The sequence below is a fragment of the Chrysochloris asiatica genome, unplaced genomic scaffold, assembly GCF_000296735.1.
Source record: "Chrysochloris asiatica unplaced genomic scaffold, ChrAsi1.0 scaffold00038, whole genome shotgun sequence".
NCBI classification, from domain to species: domain Eukaryota; kingdom Metazoa; phylum Chordata; class Mammalia; order Afrosoricida; family Chrysochloridae; genus Chrysochloris; species Chrysochloris asiatica.
The window spans coordinates 19056455-19075125 of NW_006408556.1; the positions used below are offsets into that span (position 1 = coordinate 19056455).

The window sequence follows — 18671 nt, forward strand, 5'->3', positions numbered from 1 at the left end:
TTGATGTGAAGACTCCTTCCCTCTCAGTTGGTATTTTGAGCTACTACATCCATAAGCTTCATTAATTATTTATTTGATATATTCTAAACCAGTTCTGGTGGCACAGTGGATTCAGTGGTTGGCTACTAACTGAAAGGTTGAAGTTCAAATCCAGCTGCTCCCCGGGACAAAGATGAGAGTCTGCTTCTGTAAAGATTTACAGCCTTGGAAACTCTATGGAGTAATTCTATTCTGTCTTATAGGGTCCTTAAGAATTGGAATTTATACCAAGGCAGTGTGTAGACATAGGCAGTCCTTTTCTCTCTAAAGCAGCAATTTTCATTTAAAAGCCTCATACTTTTCAGAGTCCACAGGTCAAAATCATTCCTAGGTAAAAGATCCATTCCAAATAAAAGACAGGCCAAGGAATTTTAACAAAACTGACTCATAAAATATTCAGTAATATATTTTTAGATTTTACATTATAACAAATCTTTCAGAAATGATCACTTGTTGAGTTTTATCAAAGACCATCTATAAATATCTGAAAAGGCAATTAAAATACTTCTCCCTTTCCAACGGAATGTCTTCATATCCTCCAACCCAAACCATGTATCACAACAGAATGACTGCAAACACATACTTGAGAGTCCAGATAGCTTCCATATAATTCATTAAATGATGGGCAAGAATTTAAAATGATGATATTCTGCATTCTTTTAGTTTGGGAAATATATTTATCTTCAGAAAACTATGCTATTTATGTTAAAATGTAACATGTTTCTTATAAGTTTTGAATGAAATACTGAATAAATATTTGAACAATTCCAAGTTTTAATGTCTAGTACTACAAATATTTATCAATGTAACAAATATAGACTAAAGTCCTTTGGGGTCCTGAATAATTGTGACAAGTCAAAGGGATTCTGAGACCAAAACATCTGAGAACCACGACTCAAAGTTTTAAAAATAGCCACTTTAAATCCCAAAGCATATGTTTCTCTCTTCCCTCTTCATTGATTTATAATGACTCATTCATTCTGTATTAAATTTTATGCACAAAGAGGTTTGTTTCTTTGCTATCTGTTCAGTCTATTATGCTGATCTGAAGGTCTGTCTGATACCAGTGTCATACTGTTTTAATTGTTGTCATTTTATGGTATTACTATTCCTTCATTATCCTTTTTTAACATCTTTGTTATTCTTTTCTGGTTATTCTTGCAAATGAACTTTAGACTGAGGTCACTATTAGTCAGACTCAATGATGACAAGTGTGTTTGATTCGGTCTTGGTTTTGTTCAGCCTACATAAGGGAAATGCAATAGAAAAACACTTCTAGTATTCAGTGCAAGACATTTTGATCCACTTTCTAATGATCAGATCCTATCCATGGGCCACTGTCACTATTTGACATACATAATGCTATGCAACATGTTTCCTATAATCCACTGCCCTGGGAACACATATATAAACTGTACTGTAGCATAGATATTCTATCTGTTTAAAAAATTACAGCGAGCTTAAAAGGAAAAGTTGTATGATTCTATACTACAGAGATCATTATAATTGTACATAAGGATTTAGCTAGACAGATGCTCATTTTGGTAATGTTTATGATAGTAAAACCTGGAAGCCACATACATATTCACAAATTGGGAACGGATTAGTGTTTTTTTAATGATAGTAAATTCATACAATTTGGTCCTCTAGTTCTGCACTGTGCAATAAAAAAGTGAACATACATTTGAATTTCTACAATTCAAAATGCTACAGATGTATTTTATTAATATAGAAAACTATTCATGGACTATTATTAAATAAACTTAAGGTAGGCCATGAAACAATCGGCTTAGAATGTCACAATCGAATTTTTTTTAAATGTGCGTAAAAATTCTGAAAATATAATGCCAGCATGTTTACAGTTATCTCTGTGAAATTTTCAGCAGATTCTAATTTCTACTTCTTTTTTCCCTTATTAACATCTTTTACCTATGGAAAAGTAGGTAAAGGTGTATAAGGTATCATTTTTTTAAGGTTTCAGCTTTGAAGGTAGGACTTTACAATGATTAGTTTGGGCCTCTAGAGGAATGGTTGTTTTCATTTTATTTAGACAATAGTAAATGCAGAAAATACTGAACCTTACACAAATATTAAAAACAGATATTGTGAAAAATAATAAAAGGATATTCTCAGACAGCAGCTGTCTGAGTCCAGGTTCTGGGGCACTCTGAAATCTAAACAACAACAAAAAACCCCAAAATCCATTGTCATTATGCGAGTTTCAAGTCAGTCTTTACAAAGCAGAAACCCTCATCTGTCTCTGGAGAAGCAACTGGTGAGTTTGAACTTCTGTCCTTGTGGTTAGTAGTCCAGTGCTTACCTACTAATGCCACCAGTGCTTCCTTACCATGAAGAAAGCCACAGAGAGCTTGAAAGGAGCATGAGTCTATCTGAACTTCATGTCCTCTACGAAGCAAGTGTGACGTGATGAAGTTGAGGTAAGAAAGTATTCATTTTGTTTCATAATGTCTTGAATTGTTTTGGATATCTATTATTTTTAGTTCAAGACATTTTTATAAAGCATTCATAGCTGAGTTCAGCATGGATCCAGATACACCGTCAATATATTGAAATCAACTATATTTCTATAAACAAGTAATGTATAATTGGAAACCAAATCTTCAAGAAATACCATCTATGATAGCTGCAAAATAGATGAAATATTTTGCTTTAAACCTAACAAAATATGTGTAAGATTTGTATGCTAAGAACAACAGTCAAGATATCCACTAAAAGATCAATAATTAACCTATAATTTATCTAATTATCTATTAACCAGCATATCCCAAAACTAAACCAAACCCCCTGCCATCCAGTTGAGTCTGACTGATACAAACTTTGGTGGTGGGGTATGCTGTTGAGTCGGTTCTGAGTCATAATGATCTTGTACAGCATTTCCAAGGCTGTAAATCTTGATGGGAGCAGAAAGCTTCAAATTTCTCCTGCAGAGCAGCTGGTAGATTTGAACTTCTGACCTTGCAGTTAGCAGTCCAACACGTAACCTGCTGTAGTACCAGAGATCCTTGATAGCAACCCTATAAAAGGAAAATCTCCGGCAGATCCTCTCCAAGGTGAGCTGCTGATAGGTTTGAACTGCTAACCTTGAAGTTCACAGCTTAGCCCACAGCACCACCAGGGCTCCACGGTTAGCATGTAACTGAGCCTTAAAATATGTTCAGGAAGCATTATAGAAGTATTCAGAATAATAAGAACATTATTGTTCTACTTAATTACACCAAGCTGGTTAATTCATCTCAAAGCATATCCATTTACACTTAGAGTTTAAAGAAATGAATAATTTAATTACTTAAAATTTTTTTTTTTAAAAAACCTCCTAAAGTTATATTTTCTAATTTTGTAAGACTAGCTAAACAAACTATGTCTCCTCTGGATTTAGCGAGTTATGGCTTTGACAAACTGGATTTTGTCTCTTGTCTTCTACCACTGCAAAACCTTCTTGATTTGAGTTCAAGTATCCTCACTCTGCATATAAAAAAAGTGAGCTAGAGAGAATGCAATCTATCTTGATGTTTTACTTAAAAAAAAAGTCTTTTTGGGTGTGTGTTGGGGGTTTGCTGTTGTAGGAGAGGCTGGTGACCTTGAACCGCCAATCTTGCAGTTCATCGACTTTGCAGTCTAGTGCATCAACCTACAGCAACACACCAGGGGAAAGCTTTTTCTTCTGACTGATTGGATCACCAAATATTGACCTGAAAGTCTTCCCTGTGCATATACTTTCCACGGTACCCGTAAGACTTTTCCCAACATGTCCCATAGATTAAGACTTCCCCTCTGTCCCTTACCAAGTTGCTGGTCCCTAGTATTCACTGATGTGAACCATGGCATTTCTGCTATGTATTCCCCACTCTGTGATCTGTGGCCTGAAATTGCCTTCCAGTTATCCAGATAGCTTCTGTGAAGAACTTTCTTTGCCCCGTGAATTCCTCAGACTGTTGCTGCTCAAGAATACTTGCTGATTGATTATTCAGTAGAGAACAGACTATCCAATTCACCTGCTTGATTTAAATAAGAGTCCTGGCGTGGTGCTGCGGGTTAATGCACTGGACTGCAAAATCATTTTGAACCTCAAGATTGAAGGTTCAAGCTCACCAGCCACTCCTTGGAAACCATACACAGGGGGGCTATGAGTTGGAACAGACTCGATGGTGCTTAACAACACCACCAATCCTGAGGAATCCTGGTTTTATAGTGGATTGGGCTGCTTACTATAATGGGTAGCAGTTAGACTCTACCAGCTGTTCTGAGTGAGAAAGATGAGGCTTTCTGCTCCCATAAAGATTTGCAGTCTTGGAAACCCTGTACAGGGACTCTATGAGTCAGAACTGACTCCATGGCACACCACCACTACCACCATACTAACCTTCACGCAGAATAATAAGGTCAAAATGGCTACCAAAGAGTTAGGCTTTAGCCCAAAGACTGGTCAGCCTATGAGGCTATGTAAAGAAATAAACATTGCTACAAAATCATAGAAACCTTTATAAAACAAAAATATCAAAAAGTGAAGCTATTGTTTTTTGACATGCCCTCTCTCTAGGAAACACTTCTGAAGGTGGTTTTCCCTCTCTCTAACCCCGCTCGAAAGAATTCTGTGCTCTTTGATTTACATTAAGTCAAAATGGCTAGTTTGGCATCTTCAAGGGATTCAAATGGTGTACCCTTTTACATGTTCATTGAGTTTGGGGAAAAGAAAGAAGTCTGAAGGGGAAGATCAGGGCTCTGGGGTGGATAAGGTATGGTTTCCAAAAGAAATTCTCTGAGGTTAGTCATTGCTACCATCTAAGACTGAGTAAGTACATTGTCATGATGGAAAACAATTCCCTGATGCAGCTTTCTGTAACTTTTTTCTCACCAGTACAGTTTTCAATTGTCTCATAACTTCTTCATAATAAGCCCTGTGATTATCCTGTGTCCTTCAAGAAAATCTATCAAGATGACTGCTTGGAATTTAAAGAAACCTTTTGAACGGAAGTCTCTGCATTGAATGTAACTGGCCCAGCAGGTTCACTCAGAAGCCATTGTTTTAACTTGACATGTTTTTAAGACGCCTCAGGAGACTAAGACAAATGACAAACGTATTACTGAGAGAACTTGTCTGCTGATCTCAGAGACAAGACTTTTTTACTTATCCTTATATAACTGAGAGAATTTATCTATAGCTATCCACCGATCATGGAAACACATTTTGTTTGGAATAAACCCATGCATATATGAGCTGGAACCCTAGTAGCAATACTGTTTGACTAACTCTCATATTAATGAAATGTTAACATGTTGCACAACTCTTATTAGCAACCTCTCCAGGGTCACTTAGTGTTTAATGGAACATGAAGAACTGTCTAATAACATGTGGGGCAAAATATGTACTCCCCCCCCCAGATGCCTGATTATTTTTAAACTAAATGAAAACTCACCAAAATTTTGACTGGTTCCACCACCTTTCTAGCAATGACACCAGGTGCTCTTAGACGAATGGCTTCCAAAATACACCATTTAATCAGTAGGAGTTTCTTCAGGTCATCTTCAGACACTTTAATCTTATCTTTTCCTATAAAGAGAATTTGAAAAATATGATTAAAAGAGACCAGAATATGATTATCATGTAAGTTTATCAGCAAAGGGTAACAACTGAATCTGACAGCAAATAAAGTGTTAATATTACTATGAGTTCTTGCATACCAAGTTAAGTCACTTCTTGTCTCTTTTTCTTTATCACTTTCCTCATGAGAAGAGAAAATTCCTCATACTAAGAGCTAAACAAACCAGTGTTGATAACTATAGTATGGTAGGTTGGTAACCAACTTTGGTTCTCACCATCCTGCGGCTCTTGGGTAGCTAAGATAATCTCTGTCTGAAAAAATTTTTGAATTTTCACTCATCTTGTTCCTTCATGTTCAGATTCTCACTCCTCCTAAACCTAAAGCAGTAAGAAACTGCCAGCAAACACACAAAAAGAGATGAGGAATCATCTGGCTTTTAAGAATTATTACGATTACCATTCAACCTCTTCTCTGCAGAGTCTTTCATTCCATTATTGTTTTTAATTGTGTGTTTCAGAAGGTTAACAAAAAACATTAGGAAAGGGAAGATAGGGTACATGTATCTCATCTGGAATGAGAGTGCTCTCCATATACAGGTGCATCAAACCTCCTAATATAAACATGCACATATTTTCTACTACTTAATAGCTAAAAAAAGAATTGGAACTAATCTTTCTGCCACACACAGGATGGGCAGGGCTTTTCAGCCAAATTAAGAGTTTAATTGTTGGAGCGATTTCAAGGAAAATGCTTGCATTTTGAAAATTCTTTAAAGCAAAAGCTTAGCTTTTAATTTGATTTGTTTAATAAATTTGAAACATTGTCCATTTAATGAAGTCCAATCTGCAAGGCCAGCAGTTTGATTGTACCAGCCACTCCTTGAGAGAAAGATAAAGCTTTCTGATCCTATAAAGATTTACAGCATCGGAAACCCTATACAGGGTCACCGTGAGTCAGAATCAACTCCACAGCACATCACCACCACCACTCAGCAGTACTGGGAATTAATGGGTGAGAACAGAGTCTTTTTCTTTGACTTTGTTGTTGTTAAGTGCTGTCGAGTCAGTTCCGACCCATAGAGACCCTGCATAGGGTTTACAAGGAGCGAATGATGAGCTTGAACCACTGACCTTACAATTGAAACCGACTTTGCAGTCTAGTGCATTAACCCATAGCGCCACACCACATTTAGGTGTTCTTTGACTCTAGATGAGGCTTATTCTAAGACAAGCCCATTCTACAGGAGAGGTATGGGTGGGTGCTGCCTGGGAATTCTTGTCTTTGAATACATGTACAATTCCTGAGGAGTCAAAAGTGAGTATCTTTGGTTAGACGAACCTGGAAAACTGGGTTACTGCTCATCTATTAATGCCCAAAGGGATGCCCATGTTTTCAGTTCAACCTGGCTCTATCAGGTTTGCCATTAAGGCATACTTCCTGCTTGCCTTAATCTATTGGGAAGTCAGAGGAAAGCACAGAGTAACTCTTACATCACACAGGCAAGAAAATTGCTGAGGGAAATAACACATATTGTAAGACAGTTGGCTCATGTCCAACTAGGGGAGACATAAAATAATCTGAGTATCCTTTTTTCTAAAATTATAAGCATAATTCATTTCATGCATAGAATAAAACTTAAAAAAATATGTATTAAATAAATCATGGTCCAATTTCAACATAGGGAGATGAATAGGTAGATATGCTACACAAAGGGAAGAAGAAAAGGAAGAAGGCATATTCAGAAAATAACCATGAGTCCAGTTTGCTCAAAAGCTGGAATATATGTTATGGAACTGTAAGAGATCCAGTAAGGTTATGCCGTGTTGTTGCTGTGTGCTGTTGAGTTAGTTCTGACTCATAGTGACTCTGTACAGGGTTTCCGAGAGTGGCTGGTGGGTTTGAACTTCCCACGTTGCAGTTAGCACAGTTAGATGTTGCTGTTAAGTGCTATAGAGTTGGTTCCAACTCATAGCGACCCTGTATAGAGTTTCTGAGGAGTAGTTGGTGAGTTTGAACTACCAACTTTGTGGTCAAATGCTTATCCTTCCAGCATACCACACTAGGATTCCAGTGCTTATCCTACAGTGCTACACCAGGGCTCCAAGTTTATACTTGGCCCAAGGCCAAGTATATTCTGAATATTCTAGAGCAGCATTAAGGGCTATACACAGTCTTTCTTACTATATTGAAATTTATATAATTTCAATAATGTCCTGAATTTAGAGACCATCTGAAGAACAGATTTGATGCATTAGACACTAAAACCAAAGACCAGAAGAATTGAGGGATAACATCAAGAATAATACGAAAGCAAACAGTCATTAAGAAGAAAAGAAAAAAGGGAAAGACCAAAATGGATGTCAGAAGAAATTCTGAAGCCTGCTTTTAAGCATAGAGATGCTAAAGTAAATGGAAGAAATGAGGAGGTAAAAGAGTAGAATAGAAAATTTCAAAGGGCAGCTCGAGAACACAAAGTCAAATATTATAATGAAATATGCAAAGACCTGAAATTAGAAAATCAAAAGGAAAGAACACGTTCAGCATTCTTCAAGCTGAGGGAACTGAAGAAAAAATTCAAGCCTCGACTTGAAATATTGAAGGATTCTGTGGGCAGAATATGTAGTGGCACTGTGGGATAATGCACTAGACTGCAAGGTCAGTTTGAACTGCAAGATTGGCGGTTCAACCCACCAGCCACGCCTCAGAAATCCTAGACAGGGTTGTTGTGCATCAGAAGCGACCTGATGGCACTTAAAAACAACATGGGCAAAATATTGAATGATGCAGAAAGCATCAAAAGAAGTTGGAAGAAATACACAGAGTCACTGTACCAATCTATGTATGAGTTTATGAATGACACATAAACTTACAACAGTGTTTAAAATATCATACCTACTCAATACAAGGTACTTTTTTTGTCTTTCATTCATTGATACATTGTTCTTGTTAAATGCCATAAAATTGGTTTCGACTCAGTGACCCTGTATGGGGGTTTCCAAGGAGCAGTTGGTGGGTTTGAACTGTTAACTTCGCAGTTAGCAATTTAGTGCTTATCCTACAGTGCCACACCAGGACTAACTTCATATATTATTAGTGTTAATTTACTAACTCCTCTCTCAAAACTATCCCTTCCTGATTTAATTTTGCGTCATAGGTAATAAGGTGGTCTTTTTTTTTTTTATTCTTCTTCTTTCTTTCCCTGAAGCCTTTTTTTGGGAGAACATTCCAGATTTTATTAGAAACCAGGTCTGGAGATGAAGTTAAATCCCTTAACCAGCAGATGTTTATTTAGAACCTCTTGGGCAAATGAGGCTTGATGATGCAGCTGTCAAGCAGTAAGCTGCTCATCCAAAGGTTGGTGACTCGGACCTCCCAAGTCCTGGTGTGGCGCTGTAGGATAAGCACTCAACCTCAAGGTCGGTTTGAACTGCAAGGTCAGCACTTAGTCAATTCAATGGCACCTAACAACAACAGTGGCACCACAGCAGAAAGATCTGGCAACCTACTTTGATATAGATTACAGCCAAGAAAATCTTAGGAGACAGTTCTACTCTATCACATGGGGTCGCTATGAGTCAGAATCAACTTGATGATCCCTAACAATAACAAACAGCATGTGATGTACAAGTGTAGAACATGAAGATGCATGGCCCTGGCTCTCGGAATTTACAGTATGAGGGAGAAGGCACAGAACTTAAAGCAGTTTAAATGTGGTTAGTGGTAGCACACTGAAATGTGCAACTATGGAGACAGAGTGGTGGCAGAGATCACACCGTGGAGGGTAAGTTATCAGAAAGACTTCTCAGAAAAAGTACAGTATGAACAAATCATCTGAGACAATGGACCAGATAACAGGAATTCCGTGTCCACAGCAGGAAGTGACTAGAGCAATGAGGTGCAGAGGAAGCTCTGAACTATCATACTTGGATCTTGGTGGCTTGGTAATGGACTCTTTCCCAAGGACCCACCTCAGTCTGTCCACAACAGCTGAAACCAGAGGTTAGAATAGGAGGCTCTTCATCTATGAAACATCTGAATGTGCCCTAAGAGTATCTAGAGCATTTAGTTCTAAGCTCTCTTCTTTACGTACCCTCCCTCATGATTCGAATCCTTTTCTATAAACTCCATCAGCGGACTTCTGGAACCCCAAATTATATCTTCTGCTTTGTTCTCTTTCTTGAGCTCCAGCTTGTTTATAAACAATTGGCTATGTGGTGGCTCACTTTACATCTCAAGCCACTCAGGACCAACAAGAAACTCATTATTTTTCTCACTGAAATAAAGCATTTCCTCCCCTGATCACAGAAGAGGGCAACTACATTTGCCAAATTGCTTAAGCCCTAAATAGTCATTTGTTTTCTATCTAATTGATCACCAAGGCCTATTGTTTTCATCTACAGAAAAGATCCCACTTTTATCCTCATCACTTCATCTGTATAACAACCACTTTTCTCATCATCTCCCACCTGGTCCACAGCAACGGCCTCTACTGTGCTCCCTGCTCACACCAGGATCTGTTACAATCAATGCTTACCCAGCAACCAAAGATGCCAGTCCAACCAAACTAGGTCATGGCTTACAATCTACTGAGGATTAAATCCAAAATTTATACTTTGGCAAATAAGACTATCTGTCCTTCTAATCTCATCTTCCAATGAATCCTGGCTTTGTTCAACCTCTTTGTGCCTCAGTTTGTTCTCCTATAAAATTGGGGTATTAAATATATCTACCTCATAGGGTTGTTGTGAGGATCAAAATAGTTAATACATGTAAAGCGCTTAAAACTGTAACTGGCAGCTGGTGAGCTTGAACCGCCAACCTTGTAGTTCAAACCGACTTTGCAGTCCAGTGCATTAACGCACAGTGCTACGTCATACAAAAATGCTTCTGACACCTCTTAAAGGAAAAAAAAAAAGTTGCTCTTTTATAAAGATATATATTGTTGTTTGGTGCCCTTGAGTTGGTTTCAACTCATAGCAACCCTGTATAGTGTTTCCAAGGAGCAGCTGGTGAGCCCGAACTACCTACCTTGCAGTTCAAATGAGTGCAGTCCAGTGCATTAACCCACAGTGCCACACCAGGCACTGTCTTGGTCACCTACAGAATTGGAATAGTTAATGTATCTAGCCCCTAGGGTTGTTGTAAAGATTAAAACAGCTGAATTATGAAGTGCAAAAATGTTTTGTATTAGATAATAGAGAAAGAAAGCTGGCCTTGAATTGAAAATAATACGTTAAAATCTCTTGTGACCTATAAATGTCGGAGCAGTGTCGACTACACTTGGAAAATAAATGTTTTGATGAATTACTTTTATCACAAGCTCAGGGAGATGTGGGAAAAAATAAAATAGTATTCCTGGACCAGACAAAGGAAAAGAAGAGGAAATACCATAGGCTTTTAAACAATGTCTTTAGGATAAATGGTATTTTTTTTTATGAAAACGTCTTGAAATGGCTCTGTGCCCATACTGTGTGTACTTCAGTGCACATCTGTGGTTTGTTCTTTCTCTGTTTTGACTCTAAAATTAGAAGGCTCAGTTTGGAAAAATGCCAAGTTAACCATGAAAAGAGAGCTAGTGCCTAAAGAGACTAGGACCCAGACAGAAGACAGATCAGCAAAGAAACTCTGGGTTATTAGGGGTACAATTCAGAGACCATCTGTTTAACTCTTGGCATGCTGTAATATAAATCAAATCAAATCTTAAGATCACATTATAAAAGAAAAAATAATCCTTGCATTCAAAATTAATGAAAAAAGGCATCTAAAATATTATATATTGTTTTGGGATCCCACATACATGATAACAAGCATGTTATACTACAGTAGATAGAGATCGTATTTGTTAAGAATACAGAATAGATTGAACTTCCATCCCCTCATTCATTTACTCACTTACTATGCATTTATTTGGACTCCTGGTGTGGTGCTGTGGGATAAGCACTGGACTGCTAACCTCAGGGTCAGCAGTTCAAACCCACCAGATGCTCCTTAGAATCCCTCTACAGGGTTGCTAGGAGTCAGACTCAACTTGATGGCACTTAACAACAACAACAATGTATTTATCACATAACCTTTATGTGCTAGCCCAAGCATAGGCACTGTAAGAGGTAGGAAGAGAAAAATTATTTATTTACCATATAATGTAGGAAATACTTTGGATCCATTTATCTATTCTTTAGAACTAATTGAGAGATTAAATGTCCAAGGAGACCAACTTGAGAGTGTCAGGAGGCTTCAAACCTGTCTGTCTATATGTAAAACTATGGTGCTACTTTGCTTCCCCTAATGGTGGTTGTGTACCATTGAGTCCGTTCTGACTCAGTGTGACCCTGTATAGAGTTTTTGAGGCTGTACATCTTTGTTGTTGTTGTTGTGAAGTGTCATTGAGTCAGTTCCGACCCACAGTGACCCTGTATAGGGTTTCTGAGGAGCAGCTGGTGAGCTTTAACCGCCGACCTTGCAGTTCAAACGGATTTGCAGTCTGGCACATTAACCCACAGAGCCACACCAGGAGTCCTTTAATGAAGCAGAAAGTCTTATCATTCTCCCATGGAGTGGCAGATGGTGGGTTTGAACTGCTGACCTTACAGTTATTAACCCAGCAGGTAACCCACTACACCACCAGATTCCCTTCTGGGTATAACATCTAGGTATAGGTATAAATAACTAAGGTTCACAAGAGAATCCAAATGCCACTAAGCTCATCCTCTCTTTCTGCGGCTGAAATTACAGCTAAGCCTAAAAGGATGAGTAACTTATATTCTAAAATTAATCATGAAGATCTGATTTCTTGTACTTAAAAGCAGAAATGACACAACTAAAATCACTAAAGAAAGTTTCTTCTTTGAGCGATGACTCCTCTGTTCCGTAAGATTTCAACTCCTCCTTTATGCACACACAGAAAGAAAGAAAAAAACAAAAATACAGAAAACATTCTATAGTCCTGGAGTAACATTACATAAAGATTTATAGCTAGTAATTTTGGGGAAATAATTCATAGTTTGGCAGAAAACAAGAGAACCACTTTTTTTTTTTTTTTTAAGAGAGAAATGGTAGGTACATGGGGGCTTCAAAAAACTTATGAAAAAATTCCATTATCTTTTCATTCTATTTTTCTATGAACCTTTTGAAGCCTGGTACTTACTGAGTCAGTCAGGCATACTTCTGAGGAGAATGAATCAGAAGGTGGGGTTGGAAAGTGAGGATGAATATTAAGGAAGACTCCATCAGAACTGACAGACAGGTATATATTCTACCAGGAGACAGGCAGAGATGAAGAAAAAGAAATAATACAGTCTCACTGAAATTGACTCCTGGTGTGGTGCTGTAAGAACAGCACTGGACTGTGAACCACAAGGTCCAGCGGTTCAAACCCACTGGTTGCTCCTCAGAAACCCTCTCTATACAGGGCCCTTTGAGTCGGAACAGATTGGATGGCACATAATAACAACAAAATGAAAAGAGGGCAGTCCTCACTCACTTCACCACCTCTTGCTTTACTTTTAAAAGCATGACTTCTCAGTTCTGTTTGCTCTTCTATGCTGTAAGATCAGCTTTTATTCACAGTTTGTCTTTTCATATTCATAGAAGAGCTTATCTAAAATCTTTGAAGTCAATGTATATAAAAAGGTCATAGAACACATTAAGAAGAATAAACTTTAAGCCAGGATTCCTACCAAAATTTGGTCAAGGAATCTAACTTCCAATTTTCTATTATAATTTCTTTAGACAGTAAAATCAAATCATGAATAGGTAGTGTTTGCTTTAGACTGCCATTTAAGGCAATATGTAATAGCTTGGGAAAAAGCTAGAACACTTCTGACTTCTCCCAAAATAATGGAGCAATGGCATTAACTGCTATCAAAGAATGAAGGCAAGAAATCATTTAGATTTCTGGTTCACTTTCTCAACCAGAGGCCTCAGGATAAGCTCCTGAAGAAAATCAGTGCTAGGTGAAAAAAAAATAAAACTAGAATAAAATAGGAAATACAGACTTTCAAGTGTTCCAGAAAGAAAAAAAAAAAAGTATGCACTCCCTTCAGTTTACGGATTAAAAAAAAACAAAACACCTTGAATACAATAAGTAGCACTCAACATTCCATTAAAATTTATGTCTATTTTTAAAGAAATATTCTTCTATGTAAGAAATGGAAGTTTTCTTTTCAGAAACAGGAAAAGGTTAGCATATCTCATACAGCAGTGAGTAGGGGACAAAACAGTCTGAAGTAGACAATGCCATTTACAAGAAATTTTATATATGTCAGGTCAACTCATGATAGTTATCTGTAAGTAATGAGAATGCACTGGTTACAGATTTCTGAAAATTTTTAGTGAATTGTCTCCTCTAAAAAGAAAAAGAAAACAACCAGTAATCCCTTTTCTACAATTACTTTTAACTTTGCAAAGAAATATTATGAAATTGACCTCGCATTATTGGGGAGAACAAGTACATTTGAAATTGTAAATAAAGACCATTGTTCCCTCCAAGGATTTATTTCCCCCTATTTATGAGTACCAATGAATAGTAAGAGAAATAGCTGGAACTGGGGACAAGAAATAGTTGTTGAGAAAACAAGGTCTTAGAGTCAAGCTAGTTAAAAATGGACAAGTTAGAAGTTTAATTATTCAGCTCAACACAGACTCATGTTTTCCTAATTCAACCAAATGCACTTTAGGCTAGGTCTTCCCTAGCTAGTAAGAGTCACAAAACCAGACATTAGTTTCAGTGGGACACAGGGCAAACCATAGCCACATGTGTTTCATATAGGAAAAATCAGGTTTCGTGGACCTATGAAAAAATGAAATGAAATGAAAAATCAGGTTTAAATGAACAGATATGAGAGGAATGAATACATTTCAAAAGCGCGTATCAAGCAAGGGAGACTAGAGGGAGTGGGGCCTGAGGGTGGCTTTGTGTTGGAGAATCGACTCATTTTTATATATCACCCTACCTTTGGTGGTGGTTGTTAATTGTCATTGAGTTAGTTCCAACTCATAGCGACCTGGTACAGGGTTTCCGAAGCTGTAAATCTTTGGAGGAGCAACTCATCTTTCTCCCACTGAGCAGCTGGCAGGCTTGAACTACCAACCTTGTGGTTCTCAGTCCAGTGATTATCCTAGAGGCCCACTGCACTCTCTTCACCCCACCTTGGAATACTATTTTCCAATCCTTTAGTCCTTCTTCCTACCCTCTTCCTCTCCTCATGCCTTTCCCCCTTCCCTCTTAGAGAACACTAGAAATGACTGGGTCTATGGCATCTTAAGACAAAAAGTAGGAATATTGTGCACCTAAAATAATTAGGGAATAACTATGATTTTCCTAGCGCCCCCCCCCCAAAAAAAAAGTAACTAATTAAGGAATGGAATGAATTCCTAAAGGTTAGCTTTATTGTTTTTTGTTGTTTTGTTTTGTTTTCCCCAGAAGTATTTATTTTTGCACTTTTCTACCTGAAAACTATAGAGAGGTAAAAGAAGTTCTAGGCAGATAAGTGGGTTCATTCCCATGATAAATGGCAGGTCAGAGCTCCTCTAAGGCAATCATTTTAAACTCTGGTTCCAACCCATTAGAGGGTTGTGAAATCCATTTAGAAAGAAGATGAAGCCATACCATACTATTTGTTCTCAAGCTATATATATTTTTTTTTCAGTAGACCTTTCTATTTGTTCATTAATTATAAAAGTAATATGAATATCATATCAAGAAACTATATAATCTCATTACTCTTACTCCAAACCAATCTTTGTAAATATTATTAATTTGCTACAACTTTCTTATAAAGCTTATTCAAATATATATTTGCATGTATTAATTAATTTGCTCATCTAACAAATATATCTGTTTTTGTTGTACGCCATCAAGTTGGTTCTGATTCATCGCGACCTTGCATAGGGTTTCCAAGAGTGGCTGGTGGGTTTGAACTGTCGATTTTGTGGTTATCAGCCCAGTACTTATCCTACAGCTTATCCTTACTGGTGTTGGTGGTTATGTGCCGTGGAGTCAGTTCCAACTCATAGCGACCCTGTACAGGGTTTCCGAGGCTGTAAATCTTTATGGGAGCAGAAAGCCTCATCTTTCTCCCACAAATAGCTGGTAGTTTCGAACTGCTGACCTTAAGGTTCACAGCCCGATTCGTAACCACTACGCTATCAGAGCTCCTTTACTATCCTTACTAGGGCTCCAACAAATATATTTAAGAACTATTATATATTACGAATCGGGCTGCGAACCTTAAGGTCAGCGGTTCGAAACTACCAGCTGCTCCGCGGGAGAAAGATGAGGCTTTCTACTCCCGTAAAGATTTACACCCTCGGAAACCCTATACAGGGTCGCTATGGGTCGGAACCGACTCGATGGCACATAACAACAACAACAACAATATACCACACAGTACTTTTGTCACTAAAGATGTATCAGTAAACAGAACACACAAAAATCCCTATTGTGAAGGAACTTACATTTTAGTGTGTTTGTGTGGGAGGGAAGGTAAAAGACAATTAGATATACTACATGCTACGTCAAGTCCTGGTGTGGCGCTGTGGGTTAATGCGCCAGACTGCAAAGCCGTTTGAACCGCAAGGTAAGCAGTTCAAGCTCACCAGATGCTCCTTGGAAACCCTATACAGGGTCGTTATGGGTTGGAACCGACTCGACAGCACTTCACAACAACAACAACAACAACATACTCTGTCAGGGGATGATAAATAGAATAGTTAAAAAAAAAAAAGGAAACTAAAAAGTGGTGGTGGTTAATATAATTTTAAAGCATAGTTTCACTGATAGATGGCATGTATTAGGAACCAAAAGGAAGGAGGAAGCAAACAATGAGGCTATCAGGTAGAAAAAAACTGATAGGTAGAAAAGGCTGTTAGGAAGAAAAAAACGAGTAAAAGGTCTATGGTAGGACTTGGCCTGCCATGCTCAATGAACAAGGAGCTGACTATGTCTGTAACAGCTTCAGTCAGGGGAAAGACGTAGGACAAAAGATCAGAGAAGTAATCGGAGGCCAAACTCTATCGGGCCTTGTGTGCCACGGTAAGGACTTTGATATTTCTCTGGTGAGAAGAAAAGCCATTGGCGTGTGGCAATCAGAGGAGAAGAATTTGAGAGAGTGAGTACAAGAGCTCAGAAAATATTGCTGTAAAGGAAAACAGGGAATTGGGCAGTAGTTGGAAAAAGAAATAACAAAGGTTTAAAAAAAAATTTTTTTTTTCCCCATTACAAGCTGATGGATATGGCCCAATAGAGAAAGAAAGCTTAAAGATGAAAGGGAAAGGTAGAGGATTTGAGAAAGTGCTGTCATTGAGGAGGCCAGATGGAGGGAAACCATAAGGTTCACATTGATCCTGGGGACAGGGTAGGAAGGCAGGGACGTGGGCAGATGACAGCATCCATGTGTGGGAACCTGGATAAGTTGTCTTCTGATTGCTTCAGTTTTCTTACTGAGAAAGACGAGGCTATTCATTACAGAGGGAGGCATAGGTATGAGGAAAGAGATAGAAGAACCAGAGATATGAAACAAGCCTGCTCACAAGCTCCAACAGCCCACGAAAACTAATAGTCATGAGTGGGAAGTGATACCTGTCAGGGAGCACTCTTGTGTGTTTTTCTCCAGCAGTATTCAGAAAGTAAGATAAAGAGGTACACGGAGCTGAGAATCATACCAGGGCATAATTATAATGAGAGATCATGGAATTGAAGCTGGCTAAGTTGGGGCATTAGCAATAGCAACAAAGTGGAAAGTTCCTAACATTCCCACTTTCCTGCTTTTTTCTGTATTTATTTTTAACATAAAAGGACTCATAATAAATTCACATTGGGACTTGCTTTTTGGCCTAAACAAGATAACCTGTGCATTTTCCCAAATTAATACATATTAATCTAACTCATTCTTTTCTAAAATCTATGTAATTTCCATAATTTGGTCCTCCTTTTCTCTGTTGATGATTTTTTCCAATGTAAAAAATACGGCACTAAACAAACATAAGTCCTGGTGTGGCACGGTAGGATAAACACTAGACTGCTAACCACCAGGGTGGTAGTTCAAATCCATCAGCCACTCCTTGAAATCCCTGTATAGAGTTGGAACCAACTCAATGGCACTTAACAAGAACAACAAACAAATATAAATACAACACACACATCCTTGAATGCAGATAATTTTATTTCTTTTGGATACATGGCCAAATTGTTGGTTAACAACATAGCTGTTACTGTTGTTGTTAGGTGCCATCAAGTCAGTTCTGACTCACTGCCACCCTATGTACAACAGAATGAAGCACTGTCAGGTCCTATACCCTCCTCACAATTGTTACAATGTTTGAGCCAATTGTTGCCTCTACCTTGTCAATCCATCTGGTTCTTGATGTCATCCCACAACTCTTCTGGTCTTCAGTCTTTAACGTCTATAAATGCAACAAATCTGTTCTTGAAATGATCTCTAAATTCAGGTGGGTATGTTCAAGGTCGTATTTTGGTTCTTATGGACTTGTTTTAATTTTTTTCAACTTCAGCCTGAACTTGTATATGCATAATTGATGGTCTGTTCCACAGTCTTCCACTGGCCTTGTTTTGACTGCTGATTTGGAGCTTTTCTACTGTTTCTTTCCACAGATATAGTCAATTTGATTTTTATATATTTAATTTGGTGAAGTCCATGTGCACAGTCATCTTTTATTTTTAAAAGGTATTTGCAATGAAGAAGTCATTGGTCTTGCAAAATTGTATTATTTCCAGCACTGTTTTATCAAGGCCATATATTCCAACTACTGGCCCTTCCTCTTTGTTTCCAACCTTTGCTTTTCAATCACCAATATTATCAATACATCTTGATGCATGTTTGATCAGTTTCAGACTGAGGAAGTTGATACAATTATTAATTTCATCATCACTGGTTTATGTGATGCCATTCCTTTTCAATTTGTCATTCCCAGCATAATAAACAATATGGTTGTCAGATTCAGAATAACCAAAAACAATCCATTTCAGCTAACTAATTCCTGCTTATGTGTTCCATCTCATTTTTGACAATTTCAAATTTTCCTAGACAATTTCAAACTTGTACATTTCATGTT

General features: G+C 37.9%; 1 protein-coding gene across 1 annotated transcript in view; it reads right to left on the minus strand.

Annotated features, from left to right (window-relative positions):
• Positions 1 to 18671, minus strand: part of LOC102821257 (24-hydroxycholesterol 7-alpha-hydroxylase-like) — a 95998-nt gene that overhangs the window by 46468 nt on the left and 30859 nt on the right. Inside the window, exon 7 of the mRNA XM_006860607.1 lies at positions 5475 to 5608. Coding sequence (XP_006860669.1) covers positions 5475 to 5608 — 134 coding nt within the window. The remainder of the gene's footprint in view (positions 1 to 5474; positions 5609 to 18671) is intronic.